Below are 27,451 nucleotides of genomic sequence, written 5' to 3'. Positions count from 1 at the left end.
ACGGTCCACCCAGGCCCCGCCCACGGCTGCAAGGCCCGCCCCATCCCCGCCCAGAAGCCCAAGAATCACGCTAGGCCCCGCCCATAGCGTCTAGACACGCCCTTGCCCCGCCCACAGGCCTAGCGCCCACCCCTCAAAGGTAAGACGGCGCGGCCCCTCACCTGCTCCAGATGGTAGAGCACCGCGGACACCTCCTGGACCCTGCGCACGATCTTCTCGGGGTCGTCAGCGTCCTCCTCGCGGCCCGGGAGGCCCCGGTACAGGGCCATCTGCCAGCGCAGAGAAGGGGAGCCTTCGACCTGAGGGGAAGAGGGGCTAAGGCTTGAGGTTGGGGTTAAGGCTTGAGCGGGGTGAGGGCACCTGCCCTGCCCGCACCCCCTCCCTCAGCTGGGCTACCCCGAGCACCCCGCGGCTGCCCCGCCCCTTTCAAACCCGGAAGATTCTCAGGGTGGGCTAATACAGGTGAAGGTCGGTCCTTCCATGCCCGGGTCACAGCAGGTGCTCAAGCGCTGCTATTGCTGTTGTTATTGTGGGACACGCCCCTTCGGTTGCAGATTAAGTACCTTTCCCTGGAGGTGAAGGTTGTTTTGCAGATACTCGCGAACCTCCTCATCTGTGTCTTTCTGGGGAGACATGGGAAGGCTGGGTCACTCAGGGCCCAGAGTCCTTCTTGACCCATTGCCCTTTCCCTTCTAGGCCTGCCCCCCACAGCTGGGGAGAGGCATATGGGGGAAGGAGCTGAGGGAGACAGTGGTCGGGAGAGTCAGAGGGGCATCTGGAGGGCAGAGACTCTTCCAGAGACAGTAAGAATTAGAAGGGAGTGTGAGGAGGGAGGGCCTGACAAGAGGTGATCCCCAAAGGTCAGAAATAGGGTTGTCAAGGAGAGCTGGGAGTAAGCGGGAGATGGGCAGGTAGTGTTTGAAGGTCAGAGGAGGTGAGGGGGACTAGCAGAGACGGCAAGGTCAGCAGAGGTCCTGGAAGATCAGGCAGATCAACAAAGCCATTGATGGGGTTCACACAAAGGCCAAGGAAGGGGACAGCGGGATCGGTGTTCCTTTAGTGTCCCAGGAGAGGGGACCCTCAAAGACCAAGTTCAGGAGTCAGTGGTGACCTTGAGTTCTAGGATTCAACGTAGGCTCCCTGGGAGGGAGGGTCTAAGAGCCTCGGGGCAGCATCCTGGGAGGACTCCTTATGCTCCCCGAAGCTGAAAAGGGTCAAAGAGGGTTGCTTTCCCATACAAGGGGTATTGGGGTTCTGGGAGACCTTCCTGTGGCCCTGATGGGCTGAAGACAATTCAGGGCAAGAGTAATCAATCCTTAGGATATTTGAGACCCCAAAATTTGAGTATGGCCCTGGAGAAGGGACTATTAGGATTTGGGGGGTTACTTGGGGTCACAGTGTGCTCACTGGTCTCTGAATACCTTTGCGGGTTCAACAGGGTGTCAACAGAACCCAGGGGGAGAGGTCAGCAAGGCCCCAAAGGGAGATAGTGGTGAGCTGGAGAGCTTGCTGGGGGCCGAGATTCAGAGGGGTCCTGTGGTCTCAGTGGCATTTCTAGATTCCACAGCCCTGGCAGCATCCAGAGGGGAGTCCTCAGCATCCTAGGGGAAGGCTCAGGGCATCTTGGGGGTCCCATGAGTCTTCAAGAAGAACCCAGGAGGGTCCTAAGGGCTCTCAGGAGGGTCCTGAGGGCTCAGTGGGGAGCTGACTGGGATCCTGGCAGGTTCCCCAAGCAGGGCTGGGCAGGTACCAGGGCATAGCGGGTCTTGGCCAGCATGATGAGGTCCTGGTCGGTGGGGGCACACATGTTCAGGCCGATGGGCAGCATCTTCTTGAGTGTGGCCACAATCAGTGACGTCTGCACAGAGTACCGGTCTCCCCGACGCTTCTTCTTGGTGCGTTCCTGGTCGGAGCCCCCTGACTGTGGGGACAGAGGGCTCAGCGCTGGCCTGAGTCCCAACCCGGCCCCAGATTCTAGCCTCAACCTGCAGCCATTATCCACACTCCAGGCCCCAGCCTGGAGACTAGGCAGCCCCCACCCCCGATCTGTTTCCACCCCAGACCTTGCAGATCTTTCATTTCAGATCCCCAATCCTGACCCCAGACCCAACCAGACTCCAAGGTCCCAAATTTTATCCCAGATTCAATTTCTTCCAGATGGCCCCAAATTCCAGGCCTTTCTCAAATTCTGGCGATCGTCTCCCAGAATCCCCTAAGAACTCCCAGGACGACTCCCCCACACACTCCCCACACAACATGCGCAGCCTCACACTTCATATCCCAAGACTGAGACCCCAAGAGTGAAATAAAGATGCAGAACCATAAAGAATCCCGAAAGACAAGAAAGGTTGGAAGAACATGAGGCCAAGAGATTGAGACGGACAGGGAGATAGGGACACAGAAGATGCAAGAGAGTTCCAGAAAGATCTGGAAGCAGAAACACGAGGCACGGAGTCCCACAGCCGTGTTCTGGAGCCTTGGGTACAGCCCAGTGGCCAGGGCCTCCCCAGTCATGCCACTGAGAAGCCCCGGTGACAAGCTTCGGCCAGAGTTACATCCACGCCGGCCCACAATGTCGGCACGCTGAGGTCACACATGCAGCATCCCCCCAGCTCTGCAGAGTCCTGGGGCCAGGGGGCAGGGGCTGGTGCTCTCTGAGGCTCAGCAGGATAAGACACTTGACCAAGGTCACAGCGCCAACCGCCCGAAGTCAGGATTCGGACTCAAGTCCATGTGATTCCAGAGCCCAAGCCTTAACCCCAACCATGCACGTGCCTCTCCCTCGCCCCCATTCCTGGTGACCTCAGCCTATGGTGCTCCGGTGCTTTGGGGAAAGCTGAGAGGTTTTGTTTTCTCTCTCTCTTTTTTTTTTTTTAACAAAAGTTAAAAAAATAGGTTAAAATTGCCAAAAGCAGAGGGTTGGGAAGGGAATGGATGGTTGAGGTCGGGGATGGGGGGGGGTGGGGGGAGGGGGGACTGGGAGCCAAGGCGGAGGGGTCGTGTGGCGGGGCCACAGAGGTGGGGGGAAGAGGGTGTTAGCCAAGAGCCATGCGGAAGGAGACATGAGCTGACCTGTACGTCTCCCGCCTGCTTCACCGGGTTGCGACAGAGACAAGAAGGGTTACCCTGGTCCCTCAGACAACCCCGGGCCACTCCATGATGGCCACACCCCAGTCGTCCACCCCACCCTGCCATGTGCCCCCCGGCAGGGCACTTCCGGACCTTGACTCAGGGAGGGTGGGTTTGTTCTCTAGGACCCTGAAGAGGGCTCTTCTGGGAAGGGTCAGGGGAGAGGGAGGGAGCACAGGAGAGAAATGGCTGGGACAGAAATAGAGATGGATGAGAGGGAGGTGGAGGAGGAAGTGGGGAGGAGGGAGAGCTGGGAGGAAGCGGGAGGAGGGGGACGGAGGAGGGCAAGGAGGAGGAGGAAGCGGGAGAGGATGGAGCGGGAAGAGGACAGTCAGGGAGATGGGGAGGAGGGAGGAGAGGAGAGAGGTGAGGGGAAGGAGAAGACAGGAGGAGGAGGGAGTCAGGGAGGAGGGAGGTGGGGCCACAGGGGCTGCTGTCTGGGCTGCAGAGGTGACCAAGACGGGCAGGCTGCTGGGCGAGGAGGGGTCAGTAGGAAGGGAAGCCCTGGAAGGTCTCCTCTCCCTCCTCCCTCCTCCCTCCCCCCCTGCTAAGTCCTCCTCTCTAACAAGCACCCACCTTGGCCATTTTGCTCTTGTTGTCGGCCGTCAGAAAAGACATGTTGTTGATCTCATTCTGGACCACAAAGTTCTGCTCCTCACGCTTAAAGTTCTGGGGGGAGGTGATGGAGGGGATGAGACAGGGTAGAGGGAGGGTGTCTTCTGGCTGGGGCTTCTGGGCAGAGGCGGGTGCCGTGGCGGGGACTCACGTGGGACTTGGACCAGTAGATGAAGATCTCGCCCACCATCCTGAAGAGCTCCTCCGCGTTGGTGTTGGGCTCGGTCAGCCAGTGCGCCCTGGGGACAGGGGCAGGGGCCGGTGAGGGGGCAGGCGCCAGGGAAGGGGGTCACACAGAGAGGTCTCAGGGGAGGGAGGGGCGCCAGGAGACTCCAGTGGGAGGGAGGGAATTTTCCAGGAGGATCTGGCCATTCAGCCTGTATTGAAATTTTCTTTGAATGACCCTTCTTTTTTTAATTTTAATTTTTTCTCTCGCTAACCTTTTTATTGCAGAATGACACGCATACAAAGACGCGTCGGTGGATGAATCACCACAAAGCGAACACACTGCAGCCTCACCACCCAAATCGCAGTCACCTTCAAGCCTTTTTCAGCCAGGATGGAACTTAGAGTTGAAACTTACTCACTCTCCCTGGATTAGGCTGCAATGAATGACTCTTTAAACTGTGCTGCTGGTTTTAGGGAGATGCTGGCACTTGGTGGGTACCTGCCTTTCTATCAAAGACCTGCTTTCTGGGGGAGATGAGGTGGGTCACCTCGGCATCATCTTCCTTTCTTCTCGCAGCAGTGGCTTCCCCACTGGGCCTCAGACACCCCCTGTCCCCACACCTGGACAGACAGTGCTGGAGGGGAAGTGGGGCTCCTCATGCCTCACAGGGGCTCAGAAGCAGGGGGTTTCAAGGAGCAGAAGAGCGGGAACCGGAAGTTCATGACAAGTCAGGAGGCAACATGCTATGTTGGGGTTCAGGGAAGCTGGAGGTGAGAATGGAGTGTAGGGGCCACACCGGGGCCTCGCTGACCTGTTGTTGTCCACGTAGCGGATGAGCAGCGGGTAGAGGGCGTACAGGTCCCGGCAGAGCACGGAGAACTCATCCCGCACCAGGAGCTCACTCTCCTCGGCTTCTGACTTGGCCTCCAGCCGCAGCTGCTCCTCCTCGGCCACCACCTTCCCCGCCCGCTTGCGCAGCCGCCCGATGGTGGGGATGAAGTGTGTGTGCAGGAGCTCGGGCCGTGCCCGGCTCACGATGGGCTGTGCGAACACTGTAGGAGCAAGTGGGGGCACTCACTGCGGGCCAGCTTGTAACTCCAGCGCTGGACCTCTGATCCCACCCCACCTCTGCTCCTATGCCCTGACTCCTGGGTCTCCTAACTCTCAGTGACCTCAGCCACACCTGACTTGAGGCTATGACCTCTGACCCTTGACATGACCTCTGACCCTAGCCTGACACAAGCCTCTGACCCTGACAATTGAGTCTTATCCTAGTCCATGCCCTCTTGCCCTAGTCTTTAACCTCTGACCTGGCCCCTACTCAGACTTAACTCACTGCATGATTTCTGACCATGGCCTCTAGCTTCTAACCCCAGTCTCTGACTTCTGACCTCAGCCCCAATCTTTAACTTGAGCCTGATCCAAAATCCAACTCCTGACATAGGATTTCTGGACGAGGAGTCCTGATCCTTTAAAGACTCACTTGTTGACCTCTGACCCTAACTGTCCATATCGGGGATGCTGACCTCACCCTTGTTCTGACCCTTTGTATCACGAACTCAGGCTTCTAATCCAGCCTACCCTGACTGAATCCTCCCCAAGGTTCCAGAAATTCTGGGTCCAGTCTGCCAGATTCTCTGGACCGTCCATCCACTCCCACCCTCAGAGCCTGAGGTTCTGATCTACAGCGACTCCTTGAGACACTGACTCCTCCCAGCTCCCAGGAGACCATGGAGTCTCCCTCTGAGCCCCAGGACACTGGACCTGCCCTCAGGAGCCCAGACCCCACAGACGCACCTGCGAGCCGCTTCATCCACGTGGCCTCGTCGATGCCTAGGTTGTTGACGATGATCCTCAGGATATTCCCCAGCAGGGAGTTGAGGTGGTTGGAGGTGACAGCCGTGCAGGGTGGGGGCGCCCCGGCAGGCAGGGCTGGTGGGGGGGCCTCGGGCCCACGCTCCCACCAGCGGGGCAGGTAGCTGCACAGCATGGGCAGCGTGATCTCAATGACGTGGGGCATCTCCGTGTAGCGGGCCCCCGACTCGGCCAGCACCCCGATGTCTGCCATGAGCCGTTCCAGCACCGGGATGTCAGGGCACATCTCCTCCACACTGTTGGGGAGCCCCAGAACTGGGGTGCAGGGAGGCATCAGAGCGTGGCAACCCATCGCCCCCAGGCCCCAGTGTCTGCCCCACAAACTGGAATTCCCCATCTGGGGAAGCTGGAATCCTGAGAGAAAACCTCAGATTGGGTCACACTGCCTCCAACGCGGGCTCTCCCCTGGGTGCAGCTGCCCTGGCCGCACACAACTCACTGGCTCGCTCCCGGGGAGACTTGGTGGTGTACACGGAGCAGGCGTTATACTCGTTCAGCTCAGGCTCCAGGAATGCCACTGGCATGGCCGCCGCCAGGCAGGCCAGGCACTCCCCGAGGGCTGGCCGCAACCTGGAAGGGGGGCTGTGCTCAGCGTCCACGCCACGCTGTCCTCCATGGAAGTGCCTCTCCCCAAAACCCTTTGGAGCAGAGCTGCCATTCATCTGTGGGCACCGGTGTGGCCTTTTCCCAGCTTCCAAGTGCTCTCTCATCCATGGGTGACCACTGTCCCTGTCCCGCCCTCATTTACGTGTGTCCCCTGCCAGGGCAAGCTCGTTCCCCATCAAAGAGAAACTAGGCATCCTGGCCAACAAGTGTCTGGGGCCCACCCTGACACCCCTCAACTCATCCCTGGCCTGGAGGCGCTCCGCCTGCCTTTGCTGGCCTTCCCTTGAGTGCCCTCACGCGGCCACATTGGGGGACTGCAGCTGCCGCACGTGCTTGACTGTTGTTGAAGGCCTGGAACAGCTCCCTTGCCCACCTCCTGTTGCTCCCCCCCCAAGTCCCCATAAGACCATCTCAAGCCCCAAACTATTGCTCTCTCTCCTTACTTTTCCACATAAGGGTTCCTGGTGGTTCCCAGAGAGTAGATACTGCACAGCGTTCGGTAGCAAGAGACCTGGACATCATCCACTGGGGGGGGGGGGGAGAAAGAAGGGCGAGGGTCAGAGATGCACCCACACCAACATCTCCCATCCCCCCACGTCCAAACAGAGCAGAGCAGCCAGGCTGAGAGCCAGCCTGCCATTTGCTAGTTGTATGATTTGAGCAAGTCACAACTCTCTCAGCCTCAGTTTCCCTGTCTGTAAAGTGGGGACAATTATAATATTTCCTCATGGGGTTTTTGGCAGGATCAGAGGAATTAATACTCAGAGGGCAACTGGCACGGCACCCAGCAGGTATTCAAGAAAGGCTGGCTGGGCCTCCCTGGTGGTGCAAGGGGTTAAACACAGCACTATGAAGCTATCCACAGCCACTGCAGCACGAGTTCAATCCCCAGCCAGGGAGCTGACCCACATGGCGCAGCAGACCTCTCCTGTCTGGCCCATTGCTCCCCTCAGGAGGGTATTTCAATCAGTCTGCCTGTTCTGCACCCCACTCTGTCTCTGGTGAATCCTCTCACTGCTTCCCGCCCCTGCACTACTGGCCTGTACCCCAGCTCTTGTATGCATAAATAAATAAACCTTAAAAAAAAAAAAAAAGGCTGGCTGTCCTTTCCTGGGAGAGGGGTCCGGGGTCTCTCTGATGACAGCAACAGACGCTGTCTCCGGAAATATGCAAACAAACACTCGTGCAATCGTGACTACAACTTTAGGTCATCACATCCCCCCCGACCACACATACACATACCCCCAGAAGGTAGGGTTAAGAACCTCATCAGTTTCACAAATGTCCTGAGGCAGAAAGAGGGGAGGGGGCTCTTCTAGACTGAAGGGAACCTCCAGAGACACAGCAACTAACTGGAGTCTCATTATTATTATCATTATTTTTAAATCAGAGACATTCTGGGGTTCACGGGGAGAGCTGCAGTGTGTCAGGTTGGTGTGATGGTGTGTGCAGGAGAGACAAGGCAGCGACCCCAGGAAATGTGGAGTGAGGGCGGGGTGTGCAATTCATGTTCAGATTTTCCCCACAAAGTAAAAGGGGAGGCACATGGGGCAAACTGTTAGCCTTTTTCTTCTTTTGACTTTTCTGTGCACTTTTAAATTTTCATAGTAAGTGGAAAGGTGGAGCCAGGGAGGAACCCCATCTACCTGTTACTCTTCTGACTGATTTCAAATAAGCCGTGAGCTGGGAGCTGGCTCCACTCTCTCTGCCACACAGCCCAAGGCCCTGTAGCCCATCCTGGATGCCCTGTCCCCAGCCAGAGTCCTGGGGCTCACTCGGGACACCTCCCGCCATGGCCCATCTCCTTGGCCTCCTGAGCCTCTCCCACTGGACCCCCCCCAATGACCCCCCTTCATCCTTCCCCAGCTCCACCGCACCCCAGGTCACATCTTGGAAGGACTTTTCAGGACCTGAACACACAATGTCATGCCACCCACAGGCGTTTCACCTTGCTTGTGTCTCACTAACGACAGTATGTCACACCCTAGTGCGCGATGTCACCAGAGCCCAGCCTGGCCACACCTAGGCATGCCAGCTGGCAGGATGAACCCAGCTGACACTACTAATTGACTCCCAATATCTGCTTTTATCTTTTCACTCCTTTTCCTAGCAATAGAGCACTAACATTTAGCAGGACACACTCCCTTCCAGAATCAAGGCTACTTTCCCAGCCTCCCTCGGGTGACATGTGGCCTTGTGCTAAAGTCTGGCCAATGGGATGGGTGTGAGCAGCGGTGGTGCAGGCCAATTCTAGGCTGTTCCTTAAAAGGAACTGCAGTGTCCGCTTTGCTTTTTCTCCTTCCTACTGGCCAGCATGAGGGTGGAACGCTGTACCCTCTTGGGCCATGCCGATAAAGACCATGTTCCAGAGATGGCAGAGCCACAAGATGGCGAGAACCTGGGCTTCCGCCACAATGATCCACTCACAGGGGAATGGTTAACTGAGAAAGAAACATACCTCTGTCTTGTTTAAGCTACAGTGATGCAGGGTCTGCAGTTAGAGTTGCTGAACACATCCTGGTTAATTCATAAGTCACCTACCGATGTTCTGAATGCGCGCTTGGCTTTCGGCAATAAGCCACATGCCCAGCCGCCTAAGGATCCTACATGCAGGGGGATGTTGTCCCCACCCCACCCTGAACTCTGCCCTCAGGGTTAGGAGCCCTTACAGATGACGTCATCTCCAAACTGGTGCTGGGCGATGTGCTGGAAGAGCGTGGTGATCACGGGCAGCAGGGCGACGGTGGTGTAGGTGAGGTTCTGGCCCACACCCTTCACTTGCGTGCGCGCCTGGGACACCTTGCCTAGCCTCAGGTTCTCCACCATCTTCTCAATGTCCTCAGAGGCACTCTCGAAGAAGGAGCGGAGACCAGCCTTCACGATCTCCGGGCCTGACTTCATCACCGTCCTGGTGGGGGGGTAGGGGGGGGCCACATCAGCTCTAGAACCCAAGAATCTAGATTTCGGAAAGTCTTAGAGAACAGAAGCTGGGGTGGGGGGAATGGGCAACCCCGAACCCCACCTGGCATCCAGGGAGCGGGCCAGGATGTGGAGACAGTTGACCACAGCCGGGGCATCCGTCCCTGGGAGAGGAACACAGGCCAGGGTGAAGGAAGGGCAGGGGAGCATGCACCTCCCCCCAGAGCCACCCCAACCCTGCCCTCCCCACCCCTGCCCACCTCTACCTGGACTCCCAAAGGGCCCTGTGCTTCTGTACCCCAGCCCTGACCCTTCAGGCTGTCACTGGTGAGAGTCTGTCTCCCTCACTGGCCTGGGGCTCCATGAGCGCAGGGCCCAGCACTTCCCCAGTCATGTCGGGTTCAGAGGGAGAATACAGTGAAGGTTGTTCAAACAGGGTTCAGCCCAGGCCATATTTTTTCAGGGCGGGGTTGGGGATAAGCGAGAGTAGGAAGAAAGGCCGGGGCAGCAGAGCTACTTACCAAAGAGAGAGACTCGGTGACGGACAAGAGCAGCGAGTTTGCAGAAGAGGCTGAAGAGAAAGGGACCGGGCAGGAAAAACAGGGAGTAAAGACACCAAGGGGACAAGGACAGCAGTGACGCCATCAGCGGAGGCAGGGACAGGGAAGACAGGGAGAGAAAGATGGGAGACAGTCAGGAGGAGGCAGGAGGGTGGGGAAGTAAACGAAGAAGACAGGAGGGGTGGGGGTGCAGGGAGCAAGCTGAAGATCAGACAGTAACAGGGATTCCGGGGTGGGGGGTGGCCTGCCTCTCTGACAGGGGGGCCAATTTGTCCCAGTTTGCCTGAAGCCCCATGTTCTAGGGCACGCCTCTGCCCCGAACACACCAGGATGGCAACCCCCTCGCCCTTCAGTCACCTCTGCAGGTAGTGATCAGCCCCCAGGATTGAGCACCCAAGGGCTGAGGCTGGGAGTAAAGGGTGCAGGATTACAACCCTGTGAGGTCAGGGGGCTGGGTCAGAGGTACACGGGGCAGTGTACCTGGTGATCATTTCCTTCTCCTTGTTGGAGGCATGGCCACCACTGCCCAGCACTTTGGCCGGAGTGGACAGGAAATAGAGGCAGTGGTTGGTGAAGTACTGGTTGATCAAAGGGAGCAGGATCTGGGGAGGGCGGGGGAGAGGTGAGGGGGGCTGGGTGAAGGATCGGGGAACCGCTCACCCAGTCCCCAGGACCCTCCAGTTGTTAGCCTACTTCTCACCTTAGCAAAGAATTTGATCTCCTGTTCATGCGGGGACTTTTCCACTCGCCCACTGCTGACCACAGCCTCTGGGGGTGGAGGGGGGATGCAAATAAAGGTCATAGGGGGTTCAAAGCTGAGGGGTTGGGGTATTCTGATGAGGGAAGGATTCTGGGGCAAGAGTTAGAAAATGATGGGAGATAAATGTTTGGTATGATTTCATCTCTGTTGGCTTTGAGGTCAACCTCTCCCCCTGACCTTTCATGTGACGTCTCTACTCCTTGATCAAACCCTCCCTGAAGCTGAATTGGGGGTTGAATACTCTAGGATGGAATAAGGCCATGGAACATTCCCGTCCTCACCTACTACAAGCCCTTTTCTTCCTGAAATTCTGTTCCTGGCATTGAGTAAAGATGGAATAAATTAATGAATGAGCCAGTGGAACAAGAAGTTATGAGAGAAGAGAGTTAATTTTAAAATGAAAATAAATTTCAGGGGCCTCCCTGGAGGTGCAAGGGGTTAAGATCTAACCCATGAAGCTGTCGGCAACCTCTGCAGCATGAGTTCGATCCCGGCCAGCAAGGGAGCAACCCACATGGCGCAGCAGACCTCTCCTGTCTCGCCCGTTGCTCCCCTCAGCAGTGTACTTCAGTGGATCCACCTGTTCTGCCCCCAACTCTGTCTCTGGTGAATCCTCTCACCCCCCGCACCTCTGGCCTGCACCCCAGTTCTTGTATGAATAAATAAATAAATCTTAAAAAAAAACAACAACCAGAAGGCTTTTAACTGGTCCCACCGCCCCACAATCCTTGCTGGCTCTAGTGTCGTCTTCTTCCCTGATGCTAATCACCTTCTGGCACTTCAGATTTAGTTATTTATGGCAATGATTGACCCAGGAGTGGAAGCTGCAGGCGGACAGGCCTCTTTATCTTATTCGCTGCCTGCTCTCAACGCCTAGAACGTGTCTGGCACATTTATGAAACAAGGGGAGGGAAGGAGAAATGCATGGGCTGGGCCCCTGGGTGAAACCCCACAGGTGGGAAGGGCGTGGGGAGGGCCTTCTCCCTACCCAGGTGGGCAATGAACTCCTGGGAAATGTCCATCCAGCGTAGCAACTGCTGCAGGAAGCCAAAGGCGAACCTTTTCTCGATGGAAGACGTGTCCAGCTCCATGTCCTTCAGGCCTCTGTATGGACAGGCCGACGGTGGGGTCACCCAGACGCACCGTGCCCCCAGGTCCTGCCTTTACCAGACTCCCCAGCACCCCTGGAATTGCCAGCTCCTCCCTGCACCTGCCTGAGCTCCCTGGCCCACCCCCTTAGCGCCTCCCTTTTCTGACCCCACCCCTTTAGCCAGGCCCCACCCCTTTAGCCCCACCTCCTTTCCCAGAACCCACACTCTAGCATCTGGGCTCTGCCTCCATCTAGACCCCAGCCCTTTAGCACCTCTGACCTCTTCTCCTCACCCAGTTCTCATAAAGCCCCTGCCCTGGCCCCGCCTCCGATACCCCCCCCCCCCCCCCGGCAGCTCACGGCTTTTGCCCTGCCCAGTCCCCTGTGGCTCCCAGGCCCGGCCCTGGCCAGCTACCTGGTGACCGCGTAGCCGTTCATCTGCAGGAACTTCAGCAGCTCCTGGGCCTTCTCTCGATCCCGTGCTTTCTCCTTGGCCGTGAGTGTGTCGTAGGGAACCAGCAGGGGATGCGTCCCACCACCTGGGTCGGCAGAGACTAGATCAGGGGGCTGGAGGAGGGGGCGAGGTCACTCCCACTCAAGGGGCTCCTGCGGCTGAGGGCGTGCATTATTATAGTGATAAAGACGGAGATAAGAATAACCAAGGCCACTGCCTTATGCTGTTTCTGTCTGCAACAGATGCAGACGGTTCCAGAGGATGGAAGCAATGGCTCAAAGCCACTCACAATCCTAACCTTAAAACTCAGGAGCCTGGGTCTCCCCTGGTGGCCCCTTGGATAAGCACTGGGCTGCAAAGCTGCCCGCAGCCTCTGCAGCACCAGTTCGATCCCCGGCCACTGGAGGAGGGTCCCACATGGCACACAGACCTCTCCTGCCACCCGCTGCTCCCCTCAGCAGTGTTTTCAGTCCTTCTGCCTATTCTGCTCCCCACTCTGGCTCTGGTGAATTATCTCACCCTCCCGTGCTTCTGACTGTACCCAGTGCTTGTATAAAGAAGTAAATAAATAAATAAATCTTTAAAAAAAAAAAAACAAGGGCCTCCCCGGTGGCGCAGCGGTTGAGCGCTGGGTTGCGAAGCTGCCCGCGGCCTCTGCGGCTCCGGTTCGATCCCCGGCTGCTCCCCGGCCACCAGAGGAGGGTCCCACATGGCGCGCAGACCTCTCCTGCCGCCCGCTGCTCCCCTCAGCAGTGTACTTCAGTCCTTCTGCCTGCTCTGCTCCCTGCTCTGGCTCTGGTGAATTCTCTTACCCTCCCGCGCTTCTGACTGTACCCAGTGCTTGTATAAACGAACAAGCAAACAAACAAATAAATAAATAAATAAATAAAACATGCCTCTATTAAAAAAAAAAAAAAAGACTCCACTAAAAAAAAAAAAAAAAAAACTCGGGAGCCTATGCCTGGGGGGCTGTGGAGAATGGGGAGGTGTGTGTGGACAGACAAGGCACGCTCTCACCCTTGGCCTCCAGCTCCTGCTTCTTTTTGCGCCCCCACGTGTTGTGGTAATTTTCCGCCAGTTGTTCCGCCATAGCCTGGGAGGGGGGGTTATATAAAGAATCAAGACCCAGATTCCGAGGATGCCTCCCCCCACTAACGGGCACCATGCCCCCAAATAAAGGATCTGGCGTCTCACCTGCAACTCCCGGGAAAGGGTCACCCCGCTGAGGTCTGGGGGTTGGGGGTTGTAGCCTTCTCGGGGGTCATAGGTCTGGAAGGACAAGGGAGAGTTGGGGGTGGGGGGTGGAGAGGTTCCCAGGGACCAACCCAATTATACCCCCCCCCATCTGGCCCTGGACCCTTTTCCTGGGTCCTCTCCTTAAGGCCCTGTCTCTAAGCCACCCCCTCGTTCCCCCTCTGCCCTGTGCAGGGTCGACCTCCAAGCCCCCTCCTTCCCAGACTGCTCAGCTCCCCCCACCACCCCGCTTTGGCTCCAGGCCTCCCAGTTTTCTGACCCCACCTTCCTCCCTTGACTCCAGTCCCCGGTGACCCACCTCCACCCCTCCCGGCCATGCTCCTGCCCCACCCCACCTGGGCACTCTGGGAGATCTTCCGCGTTTTCTTCTTCTCTGTCTTGTCATCCTCCCCCTCCCTGGCCTTCTCTATGGTCCACTCCCAGGCGATCATGGCCTTCAAGGACTCCTTGATGGGCCAGCGGTATATTTCTTTATCCTGGGATAGACAGGAGGGTGGGGAGTTGGTGGAGCAAAGTGACGGGGAGGTGGAGGTGGGAGCCCCATCGCGCTCATTGGCCTCCAGTGTTCCGGGACAGGGAAAACCGTGGCCAGGAAGTGATCCAGTCGGGATTCAAACACAGGTCTCTTAACTGCTCTGTAATGGAACCTCCTAAATAAATTCTCATCATCACACTTCACAAGGGACTCAGAGAAGCTGTACAGCCAAGGAATCAAACCCAATCTCTCTCACTCCCCAGAGAAGGGACACTCAGAAGTGGGGGTCTAGAGGAGGCCCCAAGTTTAAGGGAAGGCCAAGTGCAGTGACAGGGAGGCCTAACCCACAGATCCAGCTAGAGTCAGCCAGTGAAGCTGCCTCCTTATTTGGTTATTGTCTTTGGTGTCTTTCAGAGCTGACTCCAGCTGTGCTAACTCACTCTGTCCGTCATCTCAAACAGAGTGGAGGGCTTGGCATTTCAAGCTGTCTCTAGATTTCTTACCTCCTCATTGGAAATCTCTGACCCTGTATTTGAGATTTCCCAGAATCATGAATCTCCTTCTGGGCCATTTGGTTCTTTCCTGGAAATTTCTCTTTCACCCTTTAAAGTTTTTATTAAAGCTACCTTGACAAATGAGGGAAATCAAACCCTTCTGAGGGATGCTTTCTATCAACCTTTCTTTCTACTCTGTGCTGTATTAAAGGTAGAACAGATCATAAGAATCCAATATCACAGCCAAACCACCCTCAGCCCTTCCAGAATTATACACAGAATTGAGTTCCTCTGTGAGGGTCCATTAAGGCTTGAGGAGGAGGAAGAAGGGGCAGAAGTTCCATGTATGTGGATGGAACTGAAGAGGATAATGCTGAGAGAAATAAGTCAGAAGGAGAAAGACAAATACCAGTTATATGTAGGACGCAGAGGAACAAAACAAAGGGTCACACAAAACCAAGCCAATGACAAACCCTAGAAATCTGACTGCAAAACTGAGGCCCCAGAAGGGGAAGGTGATGGTTCAGAGGATAGAATGGAGGGGCCCAGGGGAGCATGGTGGAGGATTATTGGGGCATTGGTAGTGGGCATGGTGTGAAAATATACACTTATAGAGGCTTGAACATATAACCCTAAAAGAAATAATGTTGTAAACAAAACAAGAACCCCAAAATTCCATGTATGATGCTGGGCACTTTACCTACGCAGCCTATGTCATCACCATAACAACTTTCTTCTATTTCCCTGAGACTCACTCCCTCCTTGAACCCCCAGATTTGGAGGTTTCATGTTGGACCTTCAACATTGGGCCCCAAAGCTTGTCACCTTCTCTGAAAAGGTCTTGTAAGGCCTCAGCATGGGGTGCGTCTTCAGCTCCTCATCTATGTTCTCTCCGTAAGACCAGCTGTTCTGGATCTGCAGGTGGAGAGGGCACAGGTGGAGGCAGTGCCACAGGGGGTGGGGCAGGATGAGGGGTAGACAGCAGCCAGGGGGCCACTCAGGGGGATTCAGGAGGGATGGAGGGCTCCAGAGAAGGCTGCACATCCCAGGGAAATATGGGCCTCAGGGAAGACATGGGTCCAGTGGAAAGCTGGGGTCCTGAGCAAGGCCAGCAGGAGAGGGGATTCCTGGGGAAGGGGGCGACCCTGATGCCAACCTTGTCAAAGGCCCATTTCTCGTGTGTGTATTCCGAGAACTTGTTGATGAAGGAGTCAAGCTTCTCTGGGATGATCACACTGTTAGGGGAGACCGGGGTGGCAGATTTTGGGGCTGGCCCCTCCTTCCACCTCTGAAGCCTATTCCCTCTCCCAGCCCCCAGGCCCCAACCCGCCCCCAATCCAGGCCTCACTTGAGGGTCTCCACAGGCCTAGGATCAAAGTTGCCTTCCGCATCCACGGTGGCCTTTTTCTCCGCCTTGGATGAGTACGAGGCGTCTACGTAATCTGGGGGCAGGGCCCCTGCGATGGCACACAGGCAGGGCATGGCCATGCGGTACAGCTCTGGGTCATATTTCTGGGGATGTCAGGGGTGGAGGTGGTCATTACTGGTCTGTCTGAGCCTTCAAATCCCAGAGTATCGGGACCTGAAAACTCACCCCTCCAATAACTAACCCATCTTTCTGATCCCCAAACATGGATTATGGTCCCTTTCCCTGAGACCAAAGCCTCAGAACTAACTAGAACCCCAGGACTGCCCTCTCTGAGCCACAAAGGGAGGGCTAATCCCCTCTTCTAGAACACCCACCCCAGAGACCAACTCAGACTCGCGTGGACTCAAACCTGCAGAACTGCCTCCCTTCTTGAAACCTCAAGTTTGGGGATTTCAGTCTGGTTCCCCAACTTTGGGCCGCAAACCCTCCAGACAGGATCCTTTCATGGATCCCCGCAGGCATCCAGACCTTATGCGCCAGGGAGTCAAAAATGCCCCAGAAGAGCTTGCGGGTGAGATGTAGCTCCTCCTCCGAGGTGACCCCGAAGCTAGCCCAGCCGGTGGGGAGGCAGTAGTATTTCCAACAGCGCTCGTAGTGGTTGGTGAGGAGCTGGGTGGGAGCCACAGGGGGACACACAATGAGGGGGGGGACACAGCAGGTGGCAGGCAAATGAAAGTCCAGGGATGCCCAGGGGTTCCAGTAATTTTAAATGAGAAATGTGTGGGTTATGCAAATTATATGCTAATAAGGAAACCAGCATGCTATTGGGGAGCAGTCTGTGGCTGTTCATTATGCAAATTTAACATTCTATTTAGAGTCAGGATGGGCTTTCATCCAGCGCTGGGTTCGTCTGGTGTTGGTTTACGCAAATAAGTATGCTAATGTTAATTCACAGGCAGGTTGGTGTGGAAATGGACATATGGGTGGAGTGATTTTCGTTTATGTGAATTACCATGCCAAACAGAAACATGGGCAACACCCCATGCAAATGTATGGTAATTAGGAATGGGACCTCCACGTCCAATATGCAAATTGGGGCTGATTTAGATGTATTATGCAAAGTAGTCTAGTCAAGATATCTGAGCTGGGGCTATTCCATATGCAAATTAGCACGCAAATTAAAAAATAACAGGAGAGACAGTGTGCAAATATTCAGAGTAGCTGCGGCACTGTTTATTCAAATAAAGGCTCTCATTTGAATAGGGGAAGACTGGTGGTCTGGACATGAGGATAAGCATTTAATTGAGAAAGTGGTGTGCCCCATGCAAATATATGATAATTCTGCAAGGGCTGGCATACTGTTAGGCAAATGAAACGCTAATTAGGGAGTATTAGCGGCACCAATGACGCAGAGTGAACGTCCTGGGAATCCTAGTATGCAAATTAGAATGCTAAAATGGTTGCTATGGGGACGCAGGACTCACTTTTCCAGGTTAACTGGGAGGCCCAGTGAGATACAAATGACCTCACAGCCCAAACACTCTGACCAGGGTTTGACTCACCTTGAGGGGCATCTTGGCAAACTCGTTCAGGATGGGCACGTCGAACACCAGGCGGCGCAGCAGGTGCTGCAGCATGGACGGGCGGATGTACCTGCGGGGACAGGCACCAGGAGGCGGCGGCTCACCTGGAGGCCCGCCTACCCTAGGGCCCCACCCACGCCCGGGGCCCCGCCCACCTGCAGAGCGCCATGAGGCAGTCCTCAATGACATCGCGCTGCGCCTTGGTGAGCGAGCGGCCGCGGGACAGGCGGTACACCGTGTGCAGCATGGAGTCCACCATGATGGCGCGGTGCTCCGTGCCCGCGAACAGGGGCGCACACTTGGTGATGAGCGGCAGCACAGCCAGGCACAGGTAGCGGTTCAGCGCCAGCGCCATCTCCGTGGTGCTGAAAGTGGCCTGGGGCGCAGGGTGGGGATGTCAGGACTCTGGGGGAGCTCTCAGGGCTGCTTCTGCCCTGCATAATTCTGAATAAACAATCCAAGCTTCTGATCTTTCCCCCTATGCTGACCCATGGGACTCAGCCTTTATTACTTTAGGCTATGCAAAATCTCACACCCCCTCCAAAGTGCAGGAGCCAGTTTGTAAACCCTCCTAGACACGAGACTGTTCTGCCACCATCCACCCTTCCTCTCTAAATCTCTTTTCTTTTTCTGTAATATTTTCATGCACACCCCATCCCCAGCCATATACCATTCTGTCCAGGGATGTTTAAATATGTTATCTCCATTCAGACCAGTATTTCCAATGGACACATGTGCAGCCATCATGGCACCTAACAGTTAACACTGAATGTTCACCCTCTGCTTTCTCCAATCGTTCAAACATCGCCGTGCATTTAGCTGGGATTGTTTGGATCAGGGCGCAGCATACTCTATTTGGCTGACAGGTCTTAGGTTTTTTTCTTCTGCGCCTGTCCCTTTTCCTCCCTCCTGCCCTCACCCTTAATACTATTTATTGACTGGAGAAACTGGGTGATTTGTCCAGAGGAACTGCCTACATCTGGGCTTTGACTGGTTGCTTCCTAGTGGTGTCAGTTAACTTGTTCCTCTGCCCCCTGTACTTGTGATAAACTGTGGTTATGGATTAAAGTTTCAGGGCTCCCTTTCCCAGCTGACACCTTAAGAAGAGCTTCCGGGCCTCCCTGGTGGTGCAAGGGGTTAAGTCTCAGCACTATGAAGCTATCGGCAGCACTGCAGCACGAGTTCGATCCCCAGCCAGGGAGCTACCCACATGGCACAGCAGACCTCTCCTGCCTCGCCCGCTGCTCCCCTCAGCAGGGTATTCCAGTGGATGCGCCTGTTCTGCTCCCTACTCTGTCTCTGGTGAATCCTCTCACCAACTCCCCACACCTCTAGCCTACACCCCAGTTCTTTATTCATAAATAAGTAAATCTTTAAAAAATAAAAAGGAGTCTTAAAATGTTAAAAAAAAAAAAAAGTTTCCCTCCCCAGCCCACTGCCATTCCTCCTCCTCTGTCACCACCTGTATGAAGATCGTCAACACTCACTGTCTCCCATACCCCTCCCAGGTTCTGCTAGCCCTCCCCGGCAAGACTTTTCCCTCCACTGCCTCACTGAATCTGCTTGGCAAAGCCATTTCCACGTGGCTGACCAGCGGTCGGTGATCAGTCCCCACCTGACTTGGCCTGTTACTACTGTGCACAGTCCTTGGTGTCTCCGTGGTGACAGTGAGAATGATTATTTCTTACAACCTGAGATGTGAGCCATTTCCACCCACTCTCTCCCAGAGCTCGGAGTTTTTCTTGGTCTTTGTTTTGTATCTCGGTGGTGGAGGTGGGAGGAGGAGGGTGTGTGCGCCGCTTAGGAACACACCAATGCACCAGCTCACAGCCCCCCGGAGGCAGTGGGTGGCAGGGTGGCAGGCAGGATGGCAGGCAAGGTGGCAGGGCTCCTCACCGTGTCCAGCGAGGCGGCCGCGCGCATGTCGGGCAGGAACCCCACGTCCAGCACATGCAGCAAGAAGTCCTGATTCTCGATGCCATACACGCGGTCCAGGAACAGCACCATGGAAGCCTTGTGGTCAGGCACGAAGGATGCCGACATCTTTGGCTGTATCAGGGCCCCATCTGTGGACAAGGAGGGCAGGGGCTCAGGGATGCCCTCTGGACCCAGGCCCGCTCCCTAACCCCGCTCTCCGCACCTTTGCCCAGGGTGGGGATCTGCAGTGGGAGGCTGATGATGCCCACAAGGTCATCCAGGGGCACGAGGGAGCGCAGGATGGCGCGGATCCGCAGGGCCTCGCCCTTGCCGGCTTGGATTAGCTGGAGGGGGGAGGTGTGGGTATTGTCAGGCACACCTCCTCCCATTTGGTCATCTCTCCTTTCCACCCCCTCCAGACAACAGCAGGCAGACCCCCCCCCCCCCCCCGCTTCTGGTGGGGCTAACTGTAGCATTCCCAGCCCTGCCCCCTCTGCCTGAGCTTCTCCACTGCAGCCCCGACCACCCCTAGTGCCCTGCCCTGGGCTAGGAGCCCCATGAGAGCGGGGCTGGGCCGTCTTGGTCATGGTGTGCCCCAGCATTGCCTGGCCAGGACCATCCGCATAGGGACTGTTCCATCAAGGTGCTGAGTGTTTCAACAAAGAGGTTCAAGGCGGGCATTGCCTGTACCCACTCTCCCCAGGGCCCTCCAGGTCTCACATGCATCTCTGGCGCGCAGCGTCCCAGCAGGTCGATCAAGGCAGCATAGAAGGACATGATGGCATGTCCCAGGTGCACACGGTTTTCCTCCGGGGGCTCCTCGCCAAAGCTGCAGGGACAGGCAGGTGGTGTGGGGGAGGCAACAGGGGCACGGGGAGGGGGGGTGTTCTGGTGGAGGGTTGAGGGAGACTCACTGCTCACGCCGCCGGTCCCTGCGGACTCCGGGGCCATCCCGCGCTGGGTCCTCGGAGATGCGGATGGCCTCTTCGATGGCGGCCAGCAGCCCCGAGCCTCCCTCACCCCGCAGGGCAGGCCCAAAGCACTCAGGTTTGCGGATGAGCAGCCGGACCACCACGTTGGCGTTCTCCTCCACACTCTCACCTGGTCATGCAGGTGGGGACAGGAGGCCTCGTGAGCCAACCCCCAGGGGCCCTCCTTGGGGTCAGCCCAGGACCCAGTACCTCAAGGGATAATGTCAGGCTCCCAGCAACTCCGGACCCAGCCCCATCTATCGTGGAGAGATCCCTGTCCAGGTCAGGTCTGAGGCTCAGGGTGTGGGCTAGTTCCCAAGGAGGGTTTTACCTAGTGACCCCACACGTCCCACTTGCCGCCACTGGCCCCTCCTCACCGTTGACAAAGACAGCAAAGCGCAGGAAGTCCAGGTAGTGTTCACCGCCGCAGGGGTTCCAGCCAATGTCTGGGTACCCTTTGGCCAGGAGCATGGGGCAGCTTTGGAGGCCACAGCCTGCCAGGTATGACACCACCTGGGGGCAGAGGTGGACTCAGCTGGAGGCCAGACCCACCCTGCCATCCCTAGAGTTCCGCACTCCAACTCACCGTTGAATCCTTTATTGTCCACCCACAGCTCCTACCCCAGCCATCACAGCGGCCTCCTCCATGGGTTTTCCGCTCCCCCAACCCTGTTTTCCCCATCCCAGACCATCCAAACTGCCCACTCAGAATGGCCCCATCAGCAGGTGCCCCAAGGGGCCAGGTAGGAGCCAAGCCTCCTCCCTCCACACCTTCTCCAGGTCCTGCTCCTGTAACGCCAAGGCCAGCTCGTTGTTGTCAATGACGGAGGCAGCGGCCACGTCCAGGGGCGTGGAGCCCTGCATGCCTACGGGGAAGGGGCAGGGAGAGGTGGTGAGAAAGTTTTCAGAGGTGCACCCGCCTGTCTCACTCACTTATGTTCTCACCTCCTCTACGAAGCCCTTTTCCTTTTCCAGCCTAGCTTAGGGGCCTCCTCTGGCCTGTGCTTTTCAATCCCACGCGTCACCACTCTGGGCTACTGATGGCTGCGTGGGTCTATCTTCTCACTACTGTGAGCCCCGTAAGGGCCAGGCCTGGGGCTGCACAGGTTTTTCCAGGACTGCCCATTGCAGGGCCACATTCGGTGCGTGTTGAGTGTTTGCTGAGTGAATGAGTGAGCCAGCACAGAGTTGGCTGGACTCTCAGAAGTAGACTCTAGAGGGCAGGCCCCGGGATCAAGGGTTCTTACCCAGGCCGATGCCACTGTTCTCCAGCAGGTAGCTCAGGTGGTCAAACATGGAGCGCTGGTTCTGCCGGCTGATGCGGCAGAAGTAGCAGAGGAAGCGGCAGCAGCTTGTCACCATCTTGGGGAAGCGAATCTCCTGGGGTGGGTGGGGTGGGCCTGCCATCAGCATCTGCCCTCCGTGGCTCCCTCCCCTGAGCTCCCAGGCCCAGGCAGGCCACTTACCTTAGACTCACCACCCCCGAGGACATTGACCATGACCTCCATGACGGTCTCGTGCATGCCCAGCGCCCGCATCAGGTTGGGATGCTGGTAGAAGACTTTGTTGTTCATGATGTTTCTGAGGACAGGTGCAGGACATGGGGTTACCAGGGCCCAGTCATACCCGAGTCCAGGGAGAGACCCCAGATCCTTGGGGGAGCCGACCCCAACACTGATGACAGTTAACGTTGAGTTCTTACTCTGTGGCTGTCACTTCCCCCTGTACAGATCTGAACTCATTCAAACCTTATGTCCATGCTGAGAAAGAGGAACTGTAAAATTCCCTATCCCTCAGATAAGGAAACTGAGGCATGGAGGGTTTGTCAAGTTGCCCATTGTGTCCCCCAACTGCCTGGCACACAGTAGGTACTCAATATTTGCTGAGTAAATGAACGAGGCACACTTGATACTGGGTGACATCACTACAGTTACATGCAGGAGCTCACTGCGGCAGCACGGGGGCCTACGAGGTAGACATGGCCCTAGGGCTCCAAGTTTAGAGGTGGGGACTCTGAAGCTCAGAGGGGAAACCTCATGCCAAGGGTCACCGGTGAGTAGCAGCTATTGCCTGGGGGGGGGTTGGTGGAGAGATAAGGGCAGGGGACTTAACCCCTGGAACAGGCTAGCTGCTGGCAGGAGCTTATCACCGAGGATGGCGCAGTAGTTGGGGGAGGAGATATGATTGTATCCAGAGGATGTGAACTGGGGACGCTTCCCTCCCTTCCCCACCCCAAAGGCTGAGCCCTGGAAGGGGGAGTCAGGGGGCAGCGGCGGGCCCTCACCCAATGCTTTGGATCATGAGGTTTTCCTCCTGGGGGCCCATTTGCACGATGAGCAGCGACCGGATCTGGCCAAGGCACTCGAGCAGGCTCATGGTGTCCTCCATGGAGGACGGCGAGATGGTGTATGCCCGTGGCAGGGCACGCAGCAGCTCCCCAAGCCCGTCGTACTGCCGGTGCAGGAGGCTGAACATGGACCGGACCAGCTCCGGGCTCTGCACGAAGTCCTCCTGGGCCCAGCGCACCATTGTGTGGGACACCAGCTCCTGCAGTGACTCTGGAAGGAGACACATGGGTTGAAATGCTCTGCCTGGGCTAGGGCCTGAAGCCCCAACAATACAGACGGGGCCTCTCTTTCCAGAGGCTTCTCAGTTACTAACTGCACCCATACTGTACCTGCCAAGAGCGGGTAGGTTCTGGCAGATGTTTTTCTACTGTCCTATGCCATAAGGGTTGGACAGGTGCAGCCCCAGGTGCGAGCTGTGTCCCCAGTGTGCCTTCTCTCCCCCGCCCTCTGCCACGCTATAACAGCTAAGGCCTGAGTTCAATCCCTGGCCAGGGAGCTAGGCCACATGGCACAGCAGACCTCTCCTATGAGTACCTATCTGCCTCTCCCGTGTGTTGCTCCTCAAGGCCTGTCTTGGGCCCCGAGGCCCCCCAAGCACAGCGCTGCCCACCCCAGCCTGCCCCCACCCGGGAACACTGTGCTCACGGGGTTTGGTCTCCTCAGCGGGTGGCTCCTCCTCTGGTTTCTCTTCTTTCTTCTTTACCAGCCGCACTTTCTCCAACAGGCTCATCAGGCGGCTGCCCAGCGTGGCCTCTTCCTCTGGTTCCTCCTCCTCTGCCTTCAGCTGAATTCCTGGAGGGGGCCAGGCAGTGAGCGGTGGCTTTCATTTCAAAGGGCTTTGCTTACTGGTCTGCTCAACCATTCACTTCTTCATTCATCTGTGCATTCACCATTCTCATTCACATGCCTATGCGGGGTTTTCCATTTATTTCTTTGTTTGCATTTCTCCATCTATTCATTCTTTGAAGTCTTTTTGTCTTTTCAATTGGTGGTTATAAATATGCTCTAAGAACTAAAGGAAACCACATCTAGAATATTCAAGTGAAATGATGATGATAATGACTCTTCAGATAGAGACTATGAATAAATAGTAGATCATAGAAAATAACCACATAGAAAAGCTGGAGTTGCAAAGTACAATAATAGGATTTTAAAAACAGTGGCATGCTAGCTCTGAAAAACAGTGGGACTTGCGCGCGCGTGTGCGCACGCACACACACACACACACACACACACAAATGAAAACGCCCAAGAGGCACAGGCACCTGTGCAAGCTGGTAGGAGAAGGAAACAGTGAACTTGAAGATGAGATGTAGAGATGAAGCCTCCCTGGTGGTGCAGGGGTTAAAGAGAGCGCTAACAAGCTATTGGCAGCCACTGCAAGCTGTTGTCTGGGTCTTTGCACATATCAGGCCCCTACCCCTCCCTGAATGCCATTCCCAGTATGCCAAGCACACTCATTCCTCAAGGTCCAGAAAGCATCCTCTGACTGCCCCTTGCTTCAGCCCCTCCAGTCTGAGCAGCTGCCCAGCCTCCCACCACGAACATCGAACATCGCCATCTCTGGAGCATCCTGCCAAACCTGGATCTAATCACGTCGCTGGGCCCACCTCCACATTTACAGGAAAGACAGGCGACAGAGGAAAATGTTAAAATGACAGCACAAGGATGTCAGATGGATCCAGACTGGGGACAGTGCCCATGAATCTCCCGAGATTTGTTAAAATGTCGGTTCTGGTCAGGCGGGTCTGGACGGTCTGGGACTCTGCATTCCTAATGAGTTCCAGGCAACGCACATCCCAGTGGTCCAGGGACACGCTTTGAGAAGCAAAGCACTCCAGGACAAACAGCCTCATTTTTTTCAACAAGTATGAGAGAAAGGTGGGCGGGGAGAAGGGAGGGAGAGAGATGGTAGGAGAGAGAGGGGGAGAGAGATATAGAGGGGGGAACCTGCTTAAGAAAAGAGACTCAAGGAGCCTCCCTGGTGGCTCAAGGGGTCAAGCACAGCACTGTGAAGCTGTCCGCAGCCTCTACAGCAGGAGTTTGATCCCCCACCGGCCATGGAACTACCCACATGGCACAGCAGACCTCCCTGTCTCGCCCGCTGCTCCCCTCAGCAATGTATTTCAGTCAGTCTGCCTGTTCTGTTCCCTGCTCTGTCTCTGGTGAATCCTTTCACCCTGCTGACCTCTAGCCTGTAGCCCAGTTCTTGTATGCATAAATAAATAAATTTTTAAAAAAAGTTCATAGAGATGATCTAATTTGAAGAGCTGAAAAATAAAAGAATGAAGAAAAAGTAACAGCACCTTGATGCCATCGAGTGTATCAATCTAGGCGTAATGGGAATCCTGAGGGGGGAAATGAGAAAGGGGCAGAAAAAAAAATTTAGAGAAATAATGGCCCATTTTTTTTCAAATTTGATAGAAATTATTAATCTACATATCCAAGAAACTCAGCAAACTCCCAGTAGGATAAGAGCTTTGCACCTAGACACATCACGGTCAAACTGCATAGAGGCAAAAGCAAAATCTAGAAAGATAGCCAGAGAAAAACAACTCAGCATATATATGGGCATCTCAGTGAAATTATGAGCTGACTTCTGATCAGAAACAATGGTGGTCATGCATCTAACCCACTCTAGCCAGCCATCTCTCCACCACTGCATTATTTTATTCTTCTTCTTTTTTTTTTTAAAGATTTATTTATTTATTTATACAAGCACTTGGCATAGTCAGAAGCGCGGGAGGATGAGAGAATTCACCAGAGCCAGAGCAGGGAACAGAACAGGCAGACTGATGAAATACACTGCTGAGGGCAGCAGCCGGTGCGGCAGGAGAGGTCTGCGCGCCATATGGGATCCTCGCTGGAGGTTGGGGATCGAACAGGCGCTGCAGAGGCTACGGGCAGCTTCACAGCCCATAGCTCAACCACTGCACCTCCAGGGGAGGCTCATTATTTCATTCTTCTATCCACCAACTCACACACTCATCCATCGACCTGCCTATACCTGTTCATCTACATAAACATCCACCCAAATATCTATATAAACTTATCCTTCTACTCACCATCTTCCTATTCACTAACATAGTCATTCATTCATTCAATCAATCAATCAATCAATCAACCAATAACGGTTACAGAGCAGCAACCAACCACCCAATTGTAACACAGCACCAATACTGTAGATGTTTAAGATCAGGAAATCTTAGGGAAACCTCAGGGGAGGCCTCAAGAGCAAGTCTGGAAGGGGAGTGCTCTGCTCGCCTTTCCTTACCACAGTGTGCCAGTAGGTCTTGATGAAATGTCAGCAAATCCTCCCGGATCTCCTGAGGGAGAGGACACTCTTCCTCATCATCACCATCTTTGAAGTGCAACAACATGTTGATCTAGGGGAAGGTCAAAGATTACAATGAGGGTTGAAGGTGCCCCCTGTGAGTCTCTGTCAAAGTGTAACTTAGTGAAGAATATCTGGGGGGCAGTGGGGGCTAAAAGTCAACCCTGGATGACTCAGAGGTCGGGCTGGTTCACAGAGGTGGGAGAGTAAGAAGTAGGGGTATCAATAGGGTCAAAGGTCAAGTCAGGGTTGGAAGTAGAATGCCATCAGGGAGCAGAGCAGGGGCGAGGTTGGGACTGGGAATGAAAAGTAAGACCGCCTGGGTCTGGGGTCTGGGCACCTGTTCCTGAGGCGGGGAGCGGAATTCACGAGTGCGGCGGGCAGTCTCCGCTGCGGACATGGTGAAAGCTTTCATGAGGAGACCGTAGCGGCCCCGCTGGTTGAACTGGAGCTTGTCCACGTAGCGCTCTGCGAAGGCTGCCAGGGACTCCACACGGTGCTGCAGCTCTCGGTCACAGAAATACTCCAGCAGGTGACACATCTATGGGAGGACAGCGGTGGGGGGCAGGAAGGGGAGTGAGAGAGGTGGGGGTTTCCGGACATCCTTGGAACTTTCTTGCTTCCTCCTCCCTCCCCACGGCTCTGCCCAGGCCCAGCCACCATTTTCTCCTGCCTGGATCCTTAAGCCAGACTTGCCCTGGTCTCAGCCCACCAACACACCTCTCACTTGGGGACCAGAGGGAACACTCGGAGCCACGGCCTGTCACTGCTTTGAGCACCTCCATCGCTCCCCACGCTCCCCACGTCCCTGGGAAAAGTCCCGACTCATGCCCCACCGGACCCTGCTGAAGGCGGCATGTGGGGAGAAGGAAGAACCACCCACCTGCAGCTTCACAGACTCGGGCAGTTTCATCTGGAGCAGCCCCTCCTCCAGGCCTTCTTCTTTTTCCCCTTCTGCTGGCTCCTCTTCTTTCTCCTCGTCTTCTTTCTCCTGGGCCTGCTCTTCCTCGTCCTCCTCCTTCTCCTCCTCATCTTCCTCCTCCTCTTCTTCTTCTTCTTCCTCCTCCTCCTCCTCTTCCTCTTCTTCAGTGAATACTTCAGGCTCAATCATCTTCAGGATCTGTTTCACATCCTCATCGCCAAAGATGCCCATTACCTACATGGTGTATAAACAGTCTGGGTCGGGCCTCCCCGGTGGCACAAGAGGCTAAGATGCAACCTATGAGGCTACTGGCAGCCACTGCAGCACGAGTTCAATCCCCGGCCAGGGAGCTACCCACATGGACCAGCAGACCTCTCCTGTCTCGCCCGCTGCTCCCTCAGCAGTGTATTTCAGTAGATCCGCCTGTTCTGTTCCCTACTCTGTCTCTGGTGGGTTCTCTCACCCCCACACCTCTGGCTGTATCCCAGTTTTTGCATGCATAAGTAAATAAATCTTTTTTTTAAAAGTCTGGGTCCTTCACTGTGGCCTGCAGCACCTCCACAACCAAGTCCCAATCTCGCCCCAAGAGCTGCTTCTCCTGAAGATG

At 55.7% G+C, this 27,451-nt stretch overlaps 1 protein-coding gene across 1 annotated transcript in view; it reads right to left on the bottom strand.

The window, feature by feature from the left end:
- The window catches only part of RYR1 (ryanodine receptor 1), a 106,432-nt gene that overhangs the window by 41,395 nt on the left and 37,586 nt on the right, over positions 1 to 27,451 (bottom strand). The window contains exons 35-72 of the mRNA XM_037517859.2: positions 26,806 to 27,078; positions 26,263 to 26,463; positions 25,863 to 25,974; positions 23,234 to 23,380; positions 22,525 to 22,798; positions 21,707 to 21,821; positions 21,488 to 21,620; positions 21,012 to 21,106; positions 20,618 to 20,753; positions 20,184 to 20,370; positions 19,990 to 20,098; positions 19,493 to 19,613; positions 19,249 to 19,418; positions 17,508 to 17,728; positions 17,332 to 17,422; positions 16,298 to 16,438; positions 15,749 to 15,912; positions 15,557 to 15,635; positions 15,226 to 15,315; positions 13,767 to 13,907; positions 13,372 to 13,446; positions 13,195 to 13,270; positions 12,139 to 12,262; positions 11,622 to 11,737; positions 10,574 to 10,641; positions 10,354 to 10,475; positions 9,835 to 9,884; positions 9,417 to 9,477; positions 9,064 to 9,302; positions 6,838 to 6,919; positions 6,228 to 6,358; positions 5,711 to 6,043; positions 4,725 to 4,965; positions 3,896 to 3,983; positions 3,706 to 3,798; positions 1,751 to 1,921; positions 564 to 623; positions 162 to 299 (exon numbers count right to left, since the gene is read on the bottom strand). Of these exons, the coding sequence (XP_037373756.1) occupies positions 162 to 299; positions 564 to 623; positions 1,751 to 1,921; positions 3,706 to 3,798; positions 3,896 to 3,983; positions 4,725 to 4,965; positions 5,711 to 6,043; positions 6,228 to 6,358; positions 6,838 to 6,919; positions 9,064 to 9,302; positions 9,417 to 9,477; positions 9,835 to 9,884; positions 10,354 to 10,475; positions 10,574 to 10,641; positions 11,622 to 11,737; positions 12,139 to 12,262; positions 13,195 to 13,270; positions 13,372 to 13,446; positions 13,767 to 13,907; positions 15,226 to 15,315; positions 15,557 to 15,635; positions 15,749 to 15,912; positions 16,298 to 16,438; positions 17,332 to 17,422; positions 17,508 to 17,728; positions 19,249 to 19,418; positions 19,493 to 19,613; positions 19,990 to 20,098; positions 20,184 to 20,370; positions 20,618 to 20,753; positions 21,012 to 21,106; positions 21,488 to 21,620; positions 21,707 to 21,821; positions 22,525 to 22,798; positions 23,234 to 23,380; positions 25,863 to 25,974; positions 26,263 to 26,463; positions 26,806 to 27,078 (5,268 nt within the window). The remainder of the gene's footprint in view (positions 1 to 161; positions 300 to 563; positions 624 to 1,750; positions 1,922 to 3,705; positions 3,799 to 3,895; positions 3,984 to 4,724; positions 4,966 to 5,710; positions 6,044 to 6,227; positions 6,359 to 6,837; positions 6,920 to 9,063; positions 9,303 to 9,416; positions 9,478 to 9,834; positions 9,885 to 10,353; positions 10,476 to 10,573; positions 10,642 to 11,621; positions 11,738 to 12,138; positions 12,263 to 13,194; positions 13,271 to 13,371; positions 13,447 to 13,766; positions 13,908 to 15,225; positions 15,316 to 15,556; positions 15,636 to 15,748; positions 15,913 to 16,297; positions 16,439 to 17,331; positions 17,423 to 17,507; positions 17,729 to 19,248; positions 19,419 to 19,492; positions 19,614 to 19,989; positions 20,099 to 20,183; positions 20,371 to 20,617; positions 20,754 to 21,011; positions 21,107 to 21,487; positions 21,621 to 21,706; positions 21,822 to 22,524; positions 22,799 to 23,233; positions 23,381 to 25,862; positions 25,975 to 26,262; positions 26,464 to 26,805; positions 27,079 to 27,451) is intronic.

This window comes from Talpa occidentalis, unplaced genomic scaffold (genome assembly GCF_014898055.3).
Source record: "Talpa occidentalis isolate TD23 unplaced genomic scaffold, MPIMG_talOcc4v2.1 talOcc4.17, whole genome shotgun sequence".
Classification (NCBI taxonomy): domain Eukaryota; kingdom Metazoa; phylum Chordata; class Mammalia; order Eulipotyphla; family Talpidae; genus Talpa; species Talpa occidentalis.
The sequence above is the reverse complement of the archived record's forward strand: the minus strand, read 5'-3'. Positions and strand labels throughout refer to the sequence as shown.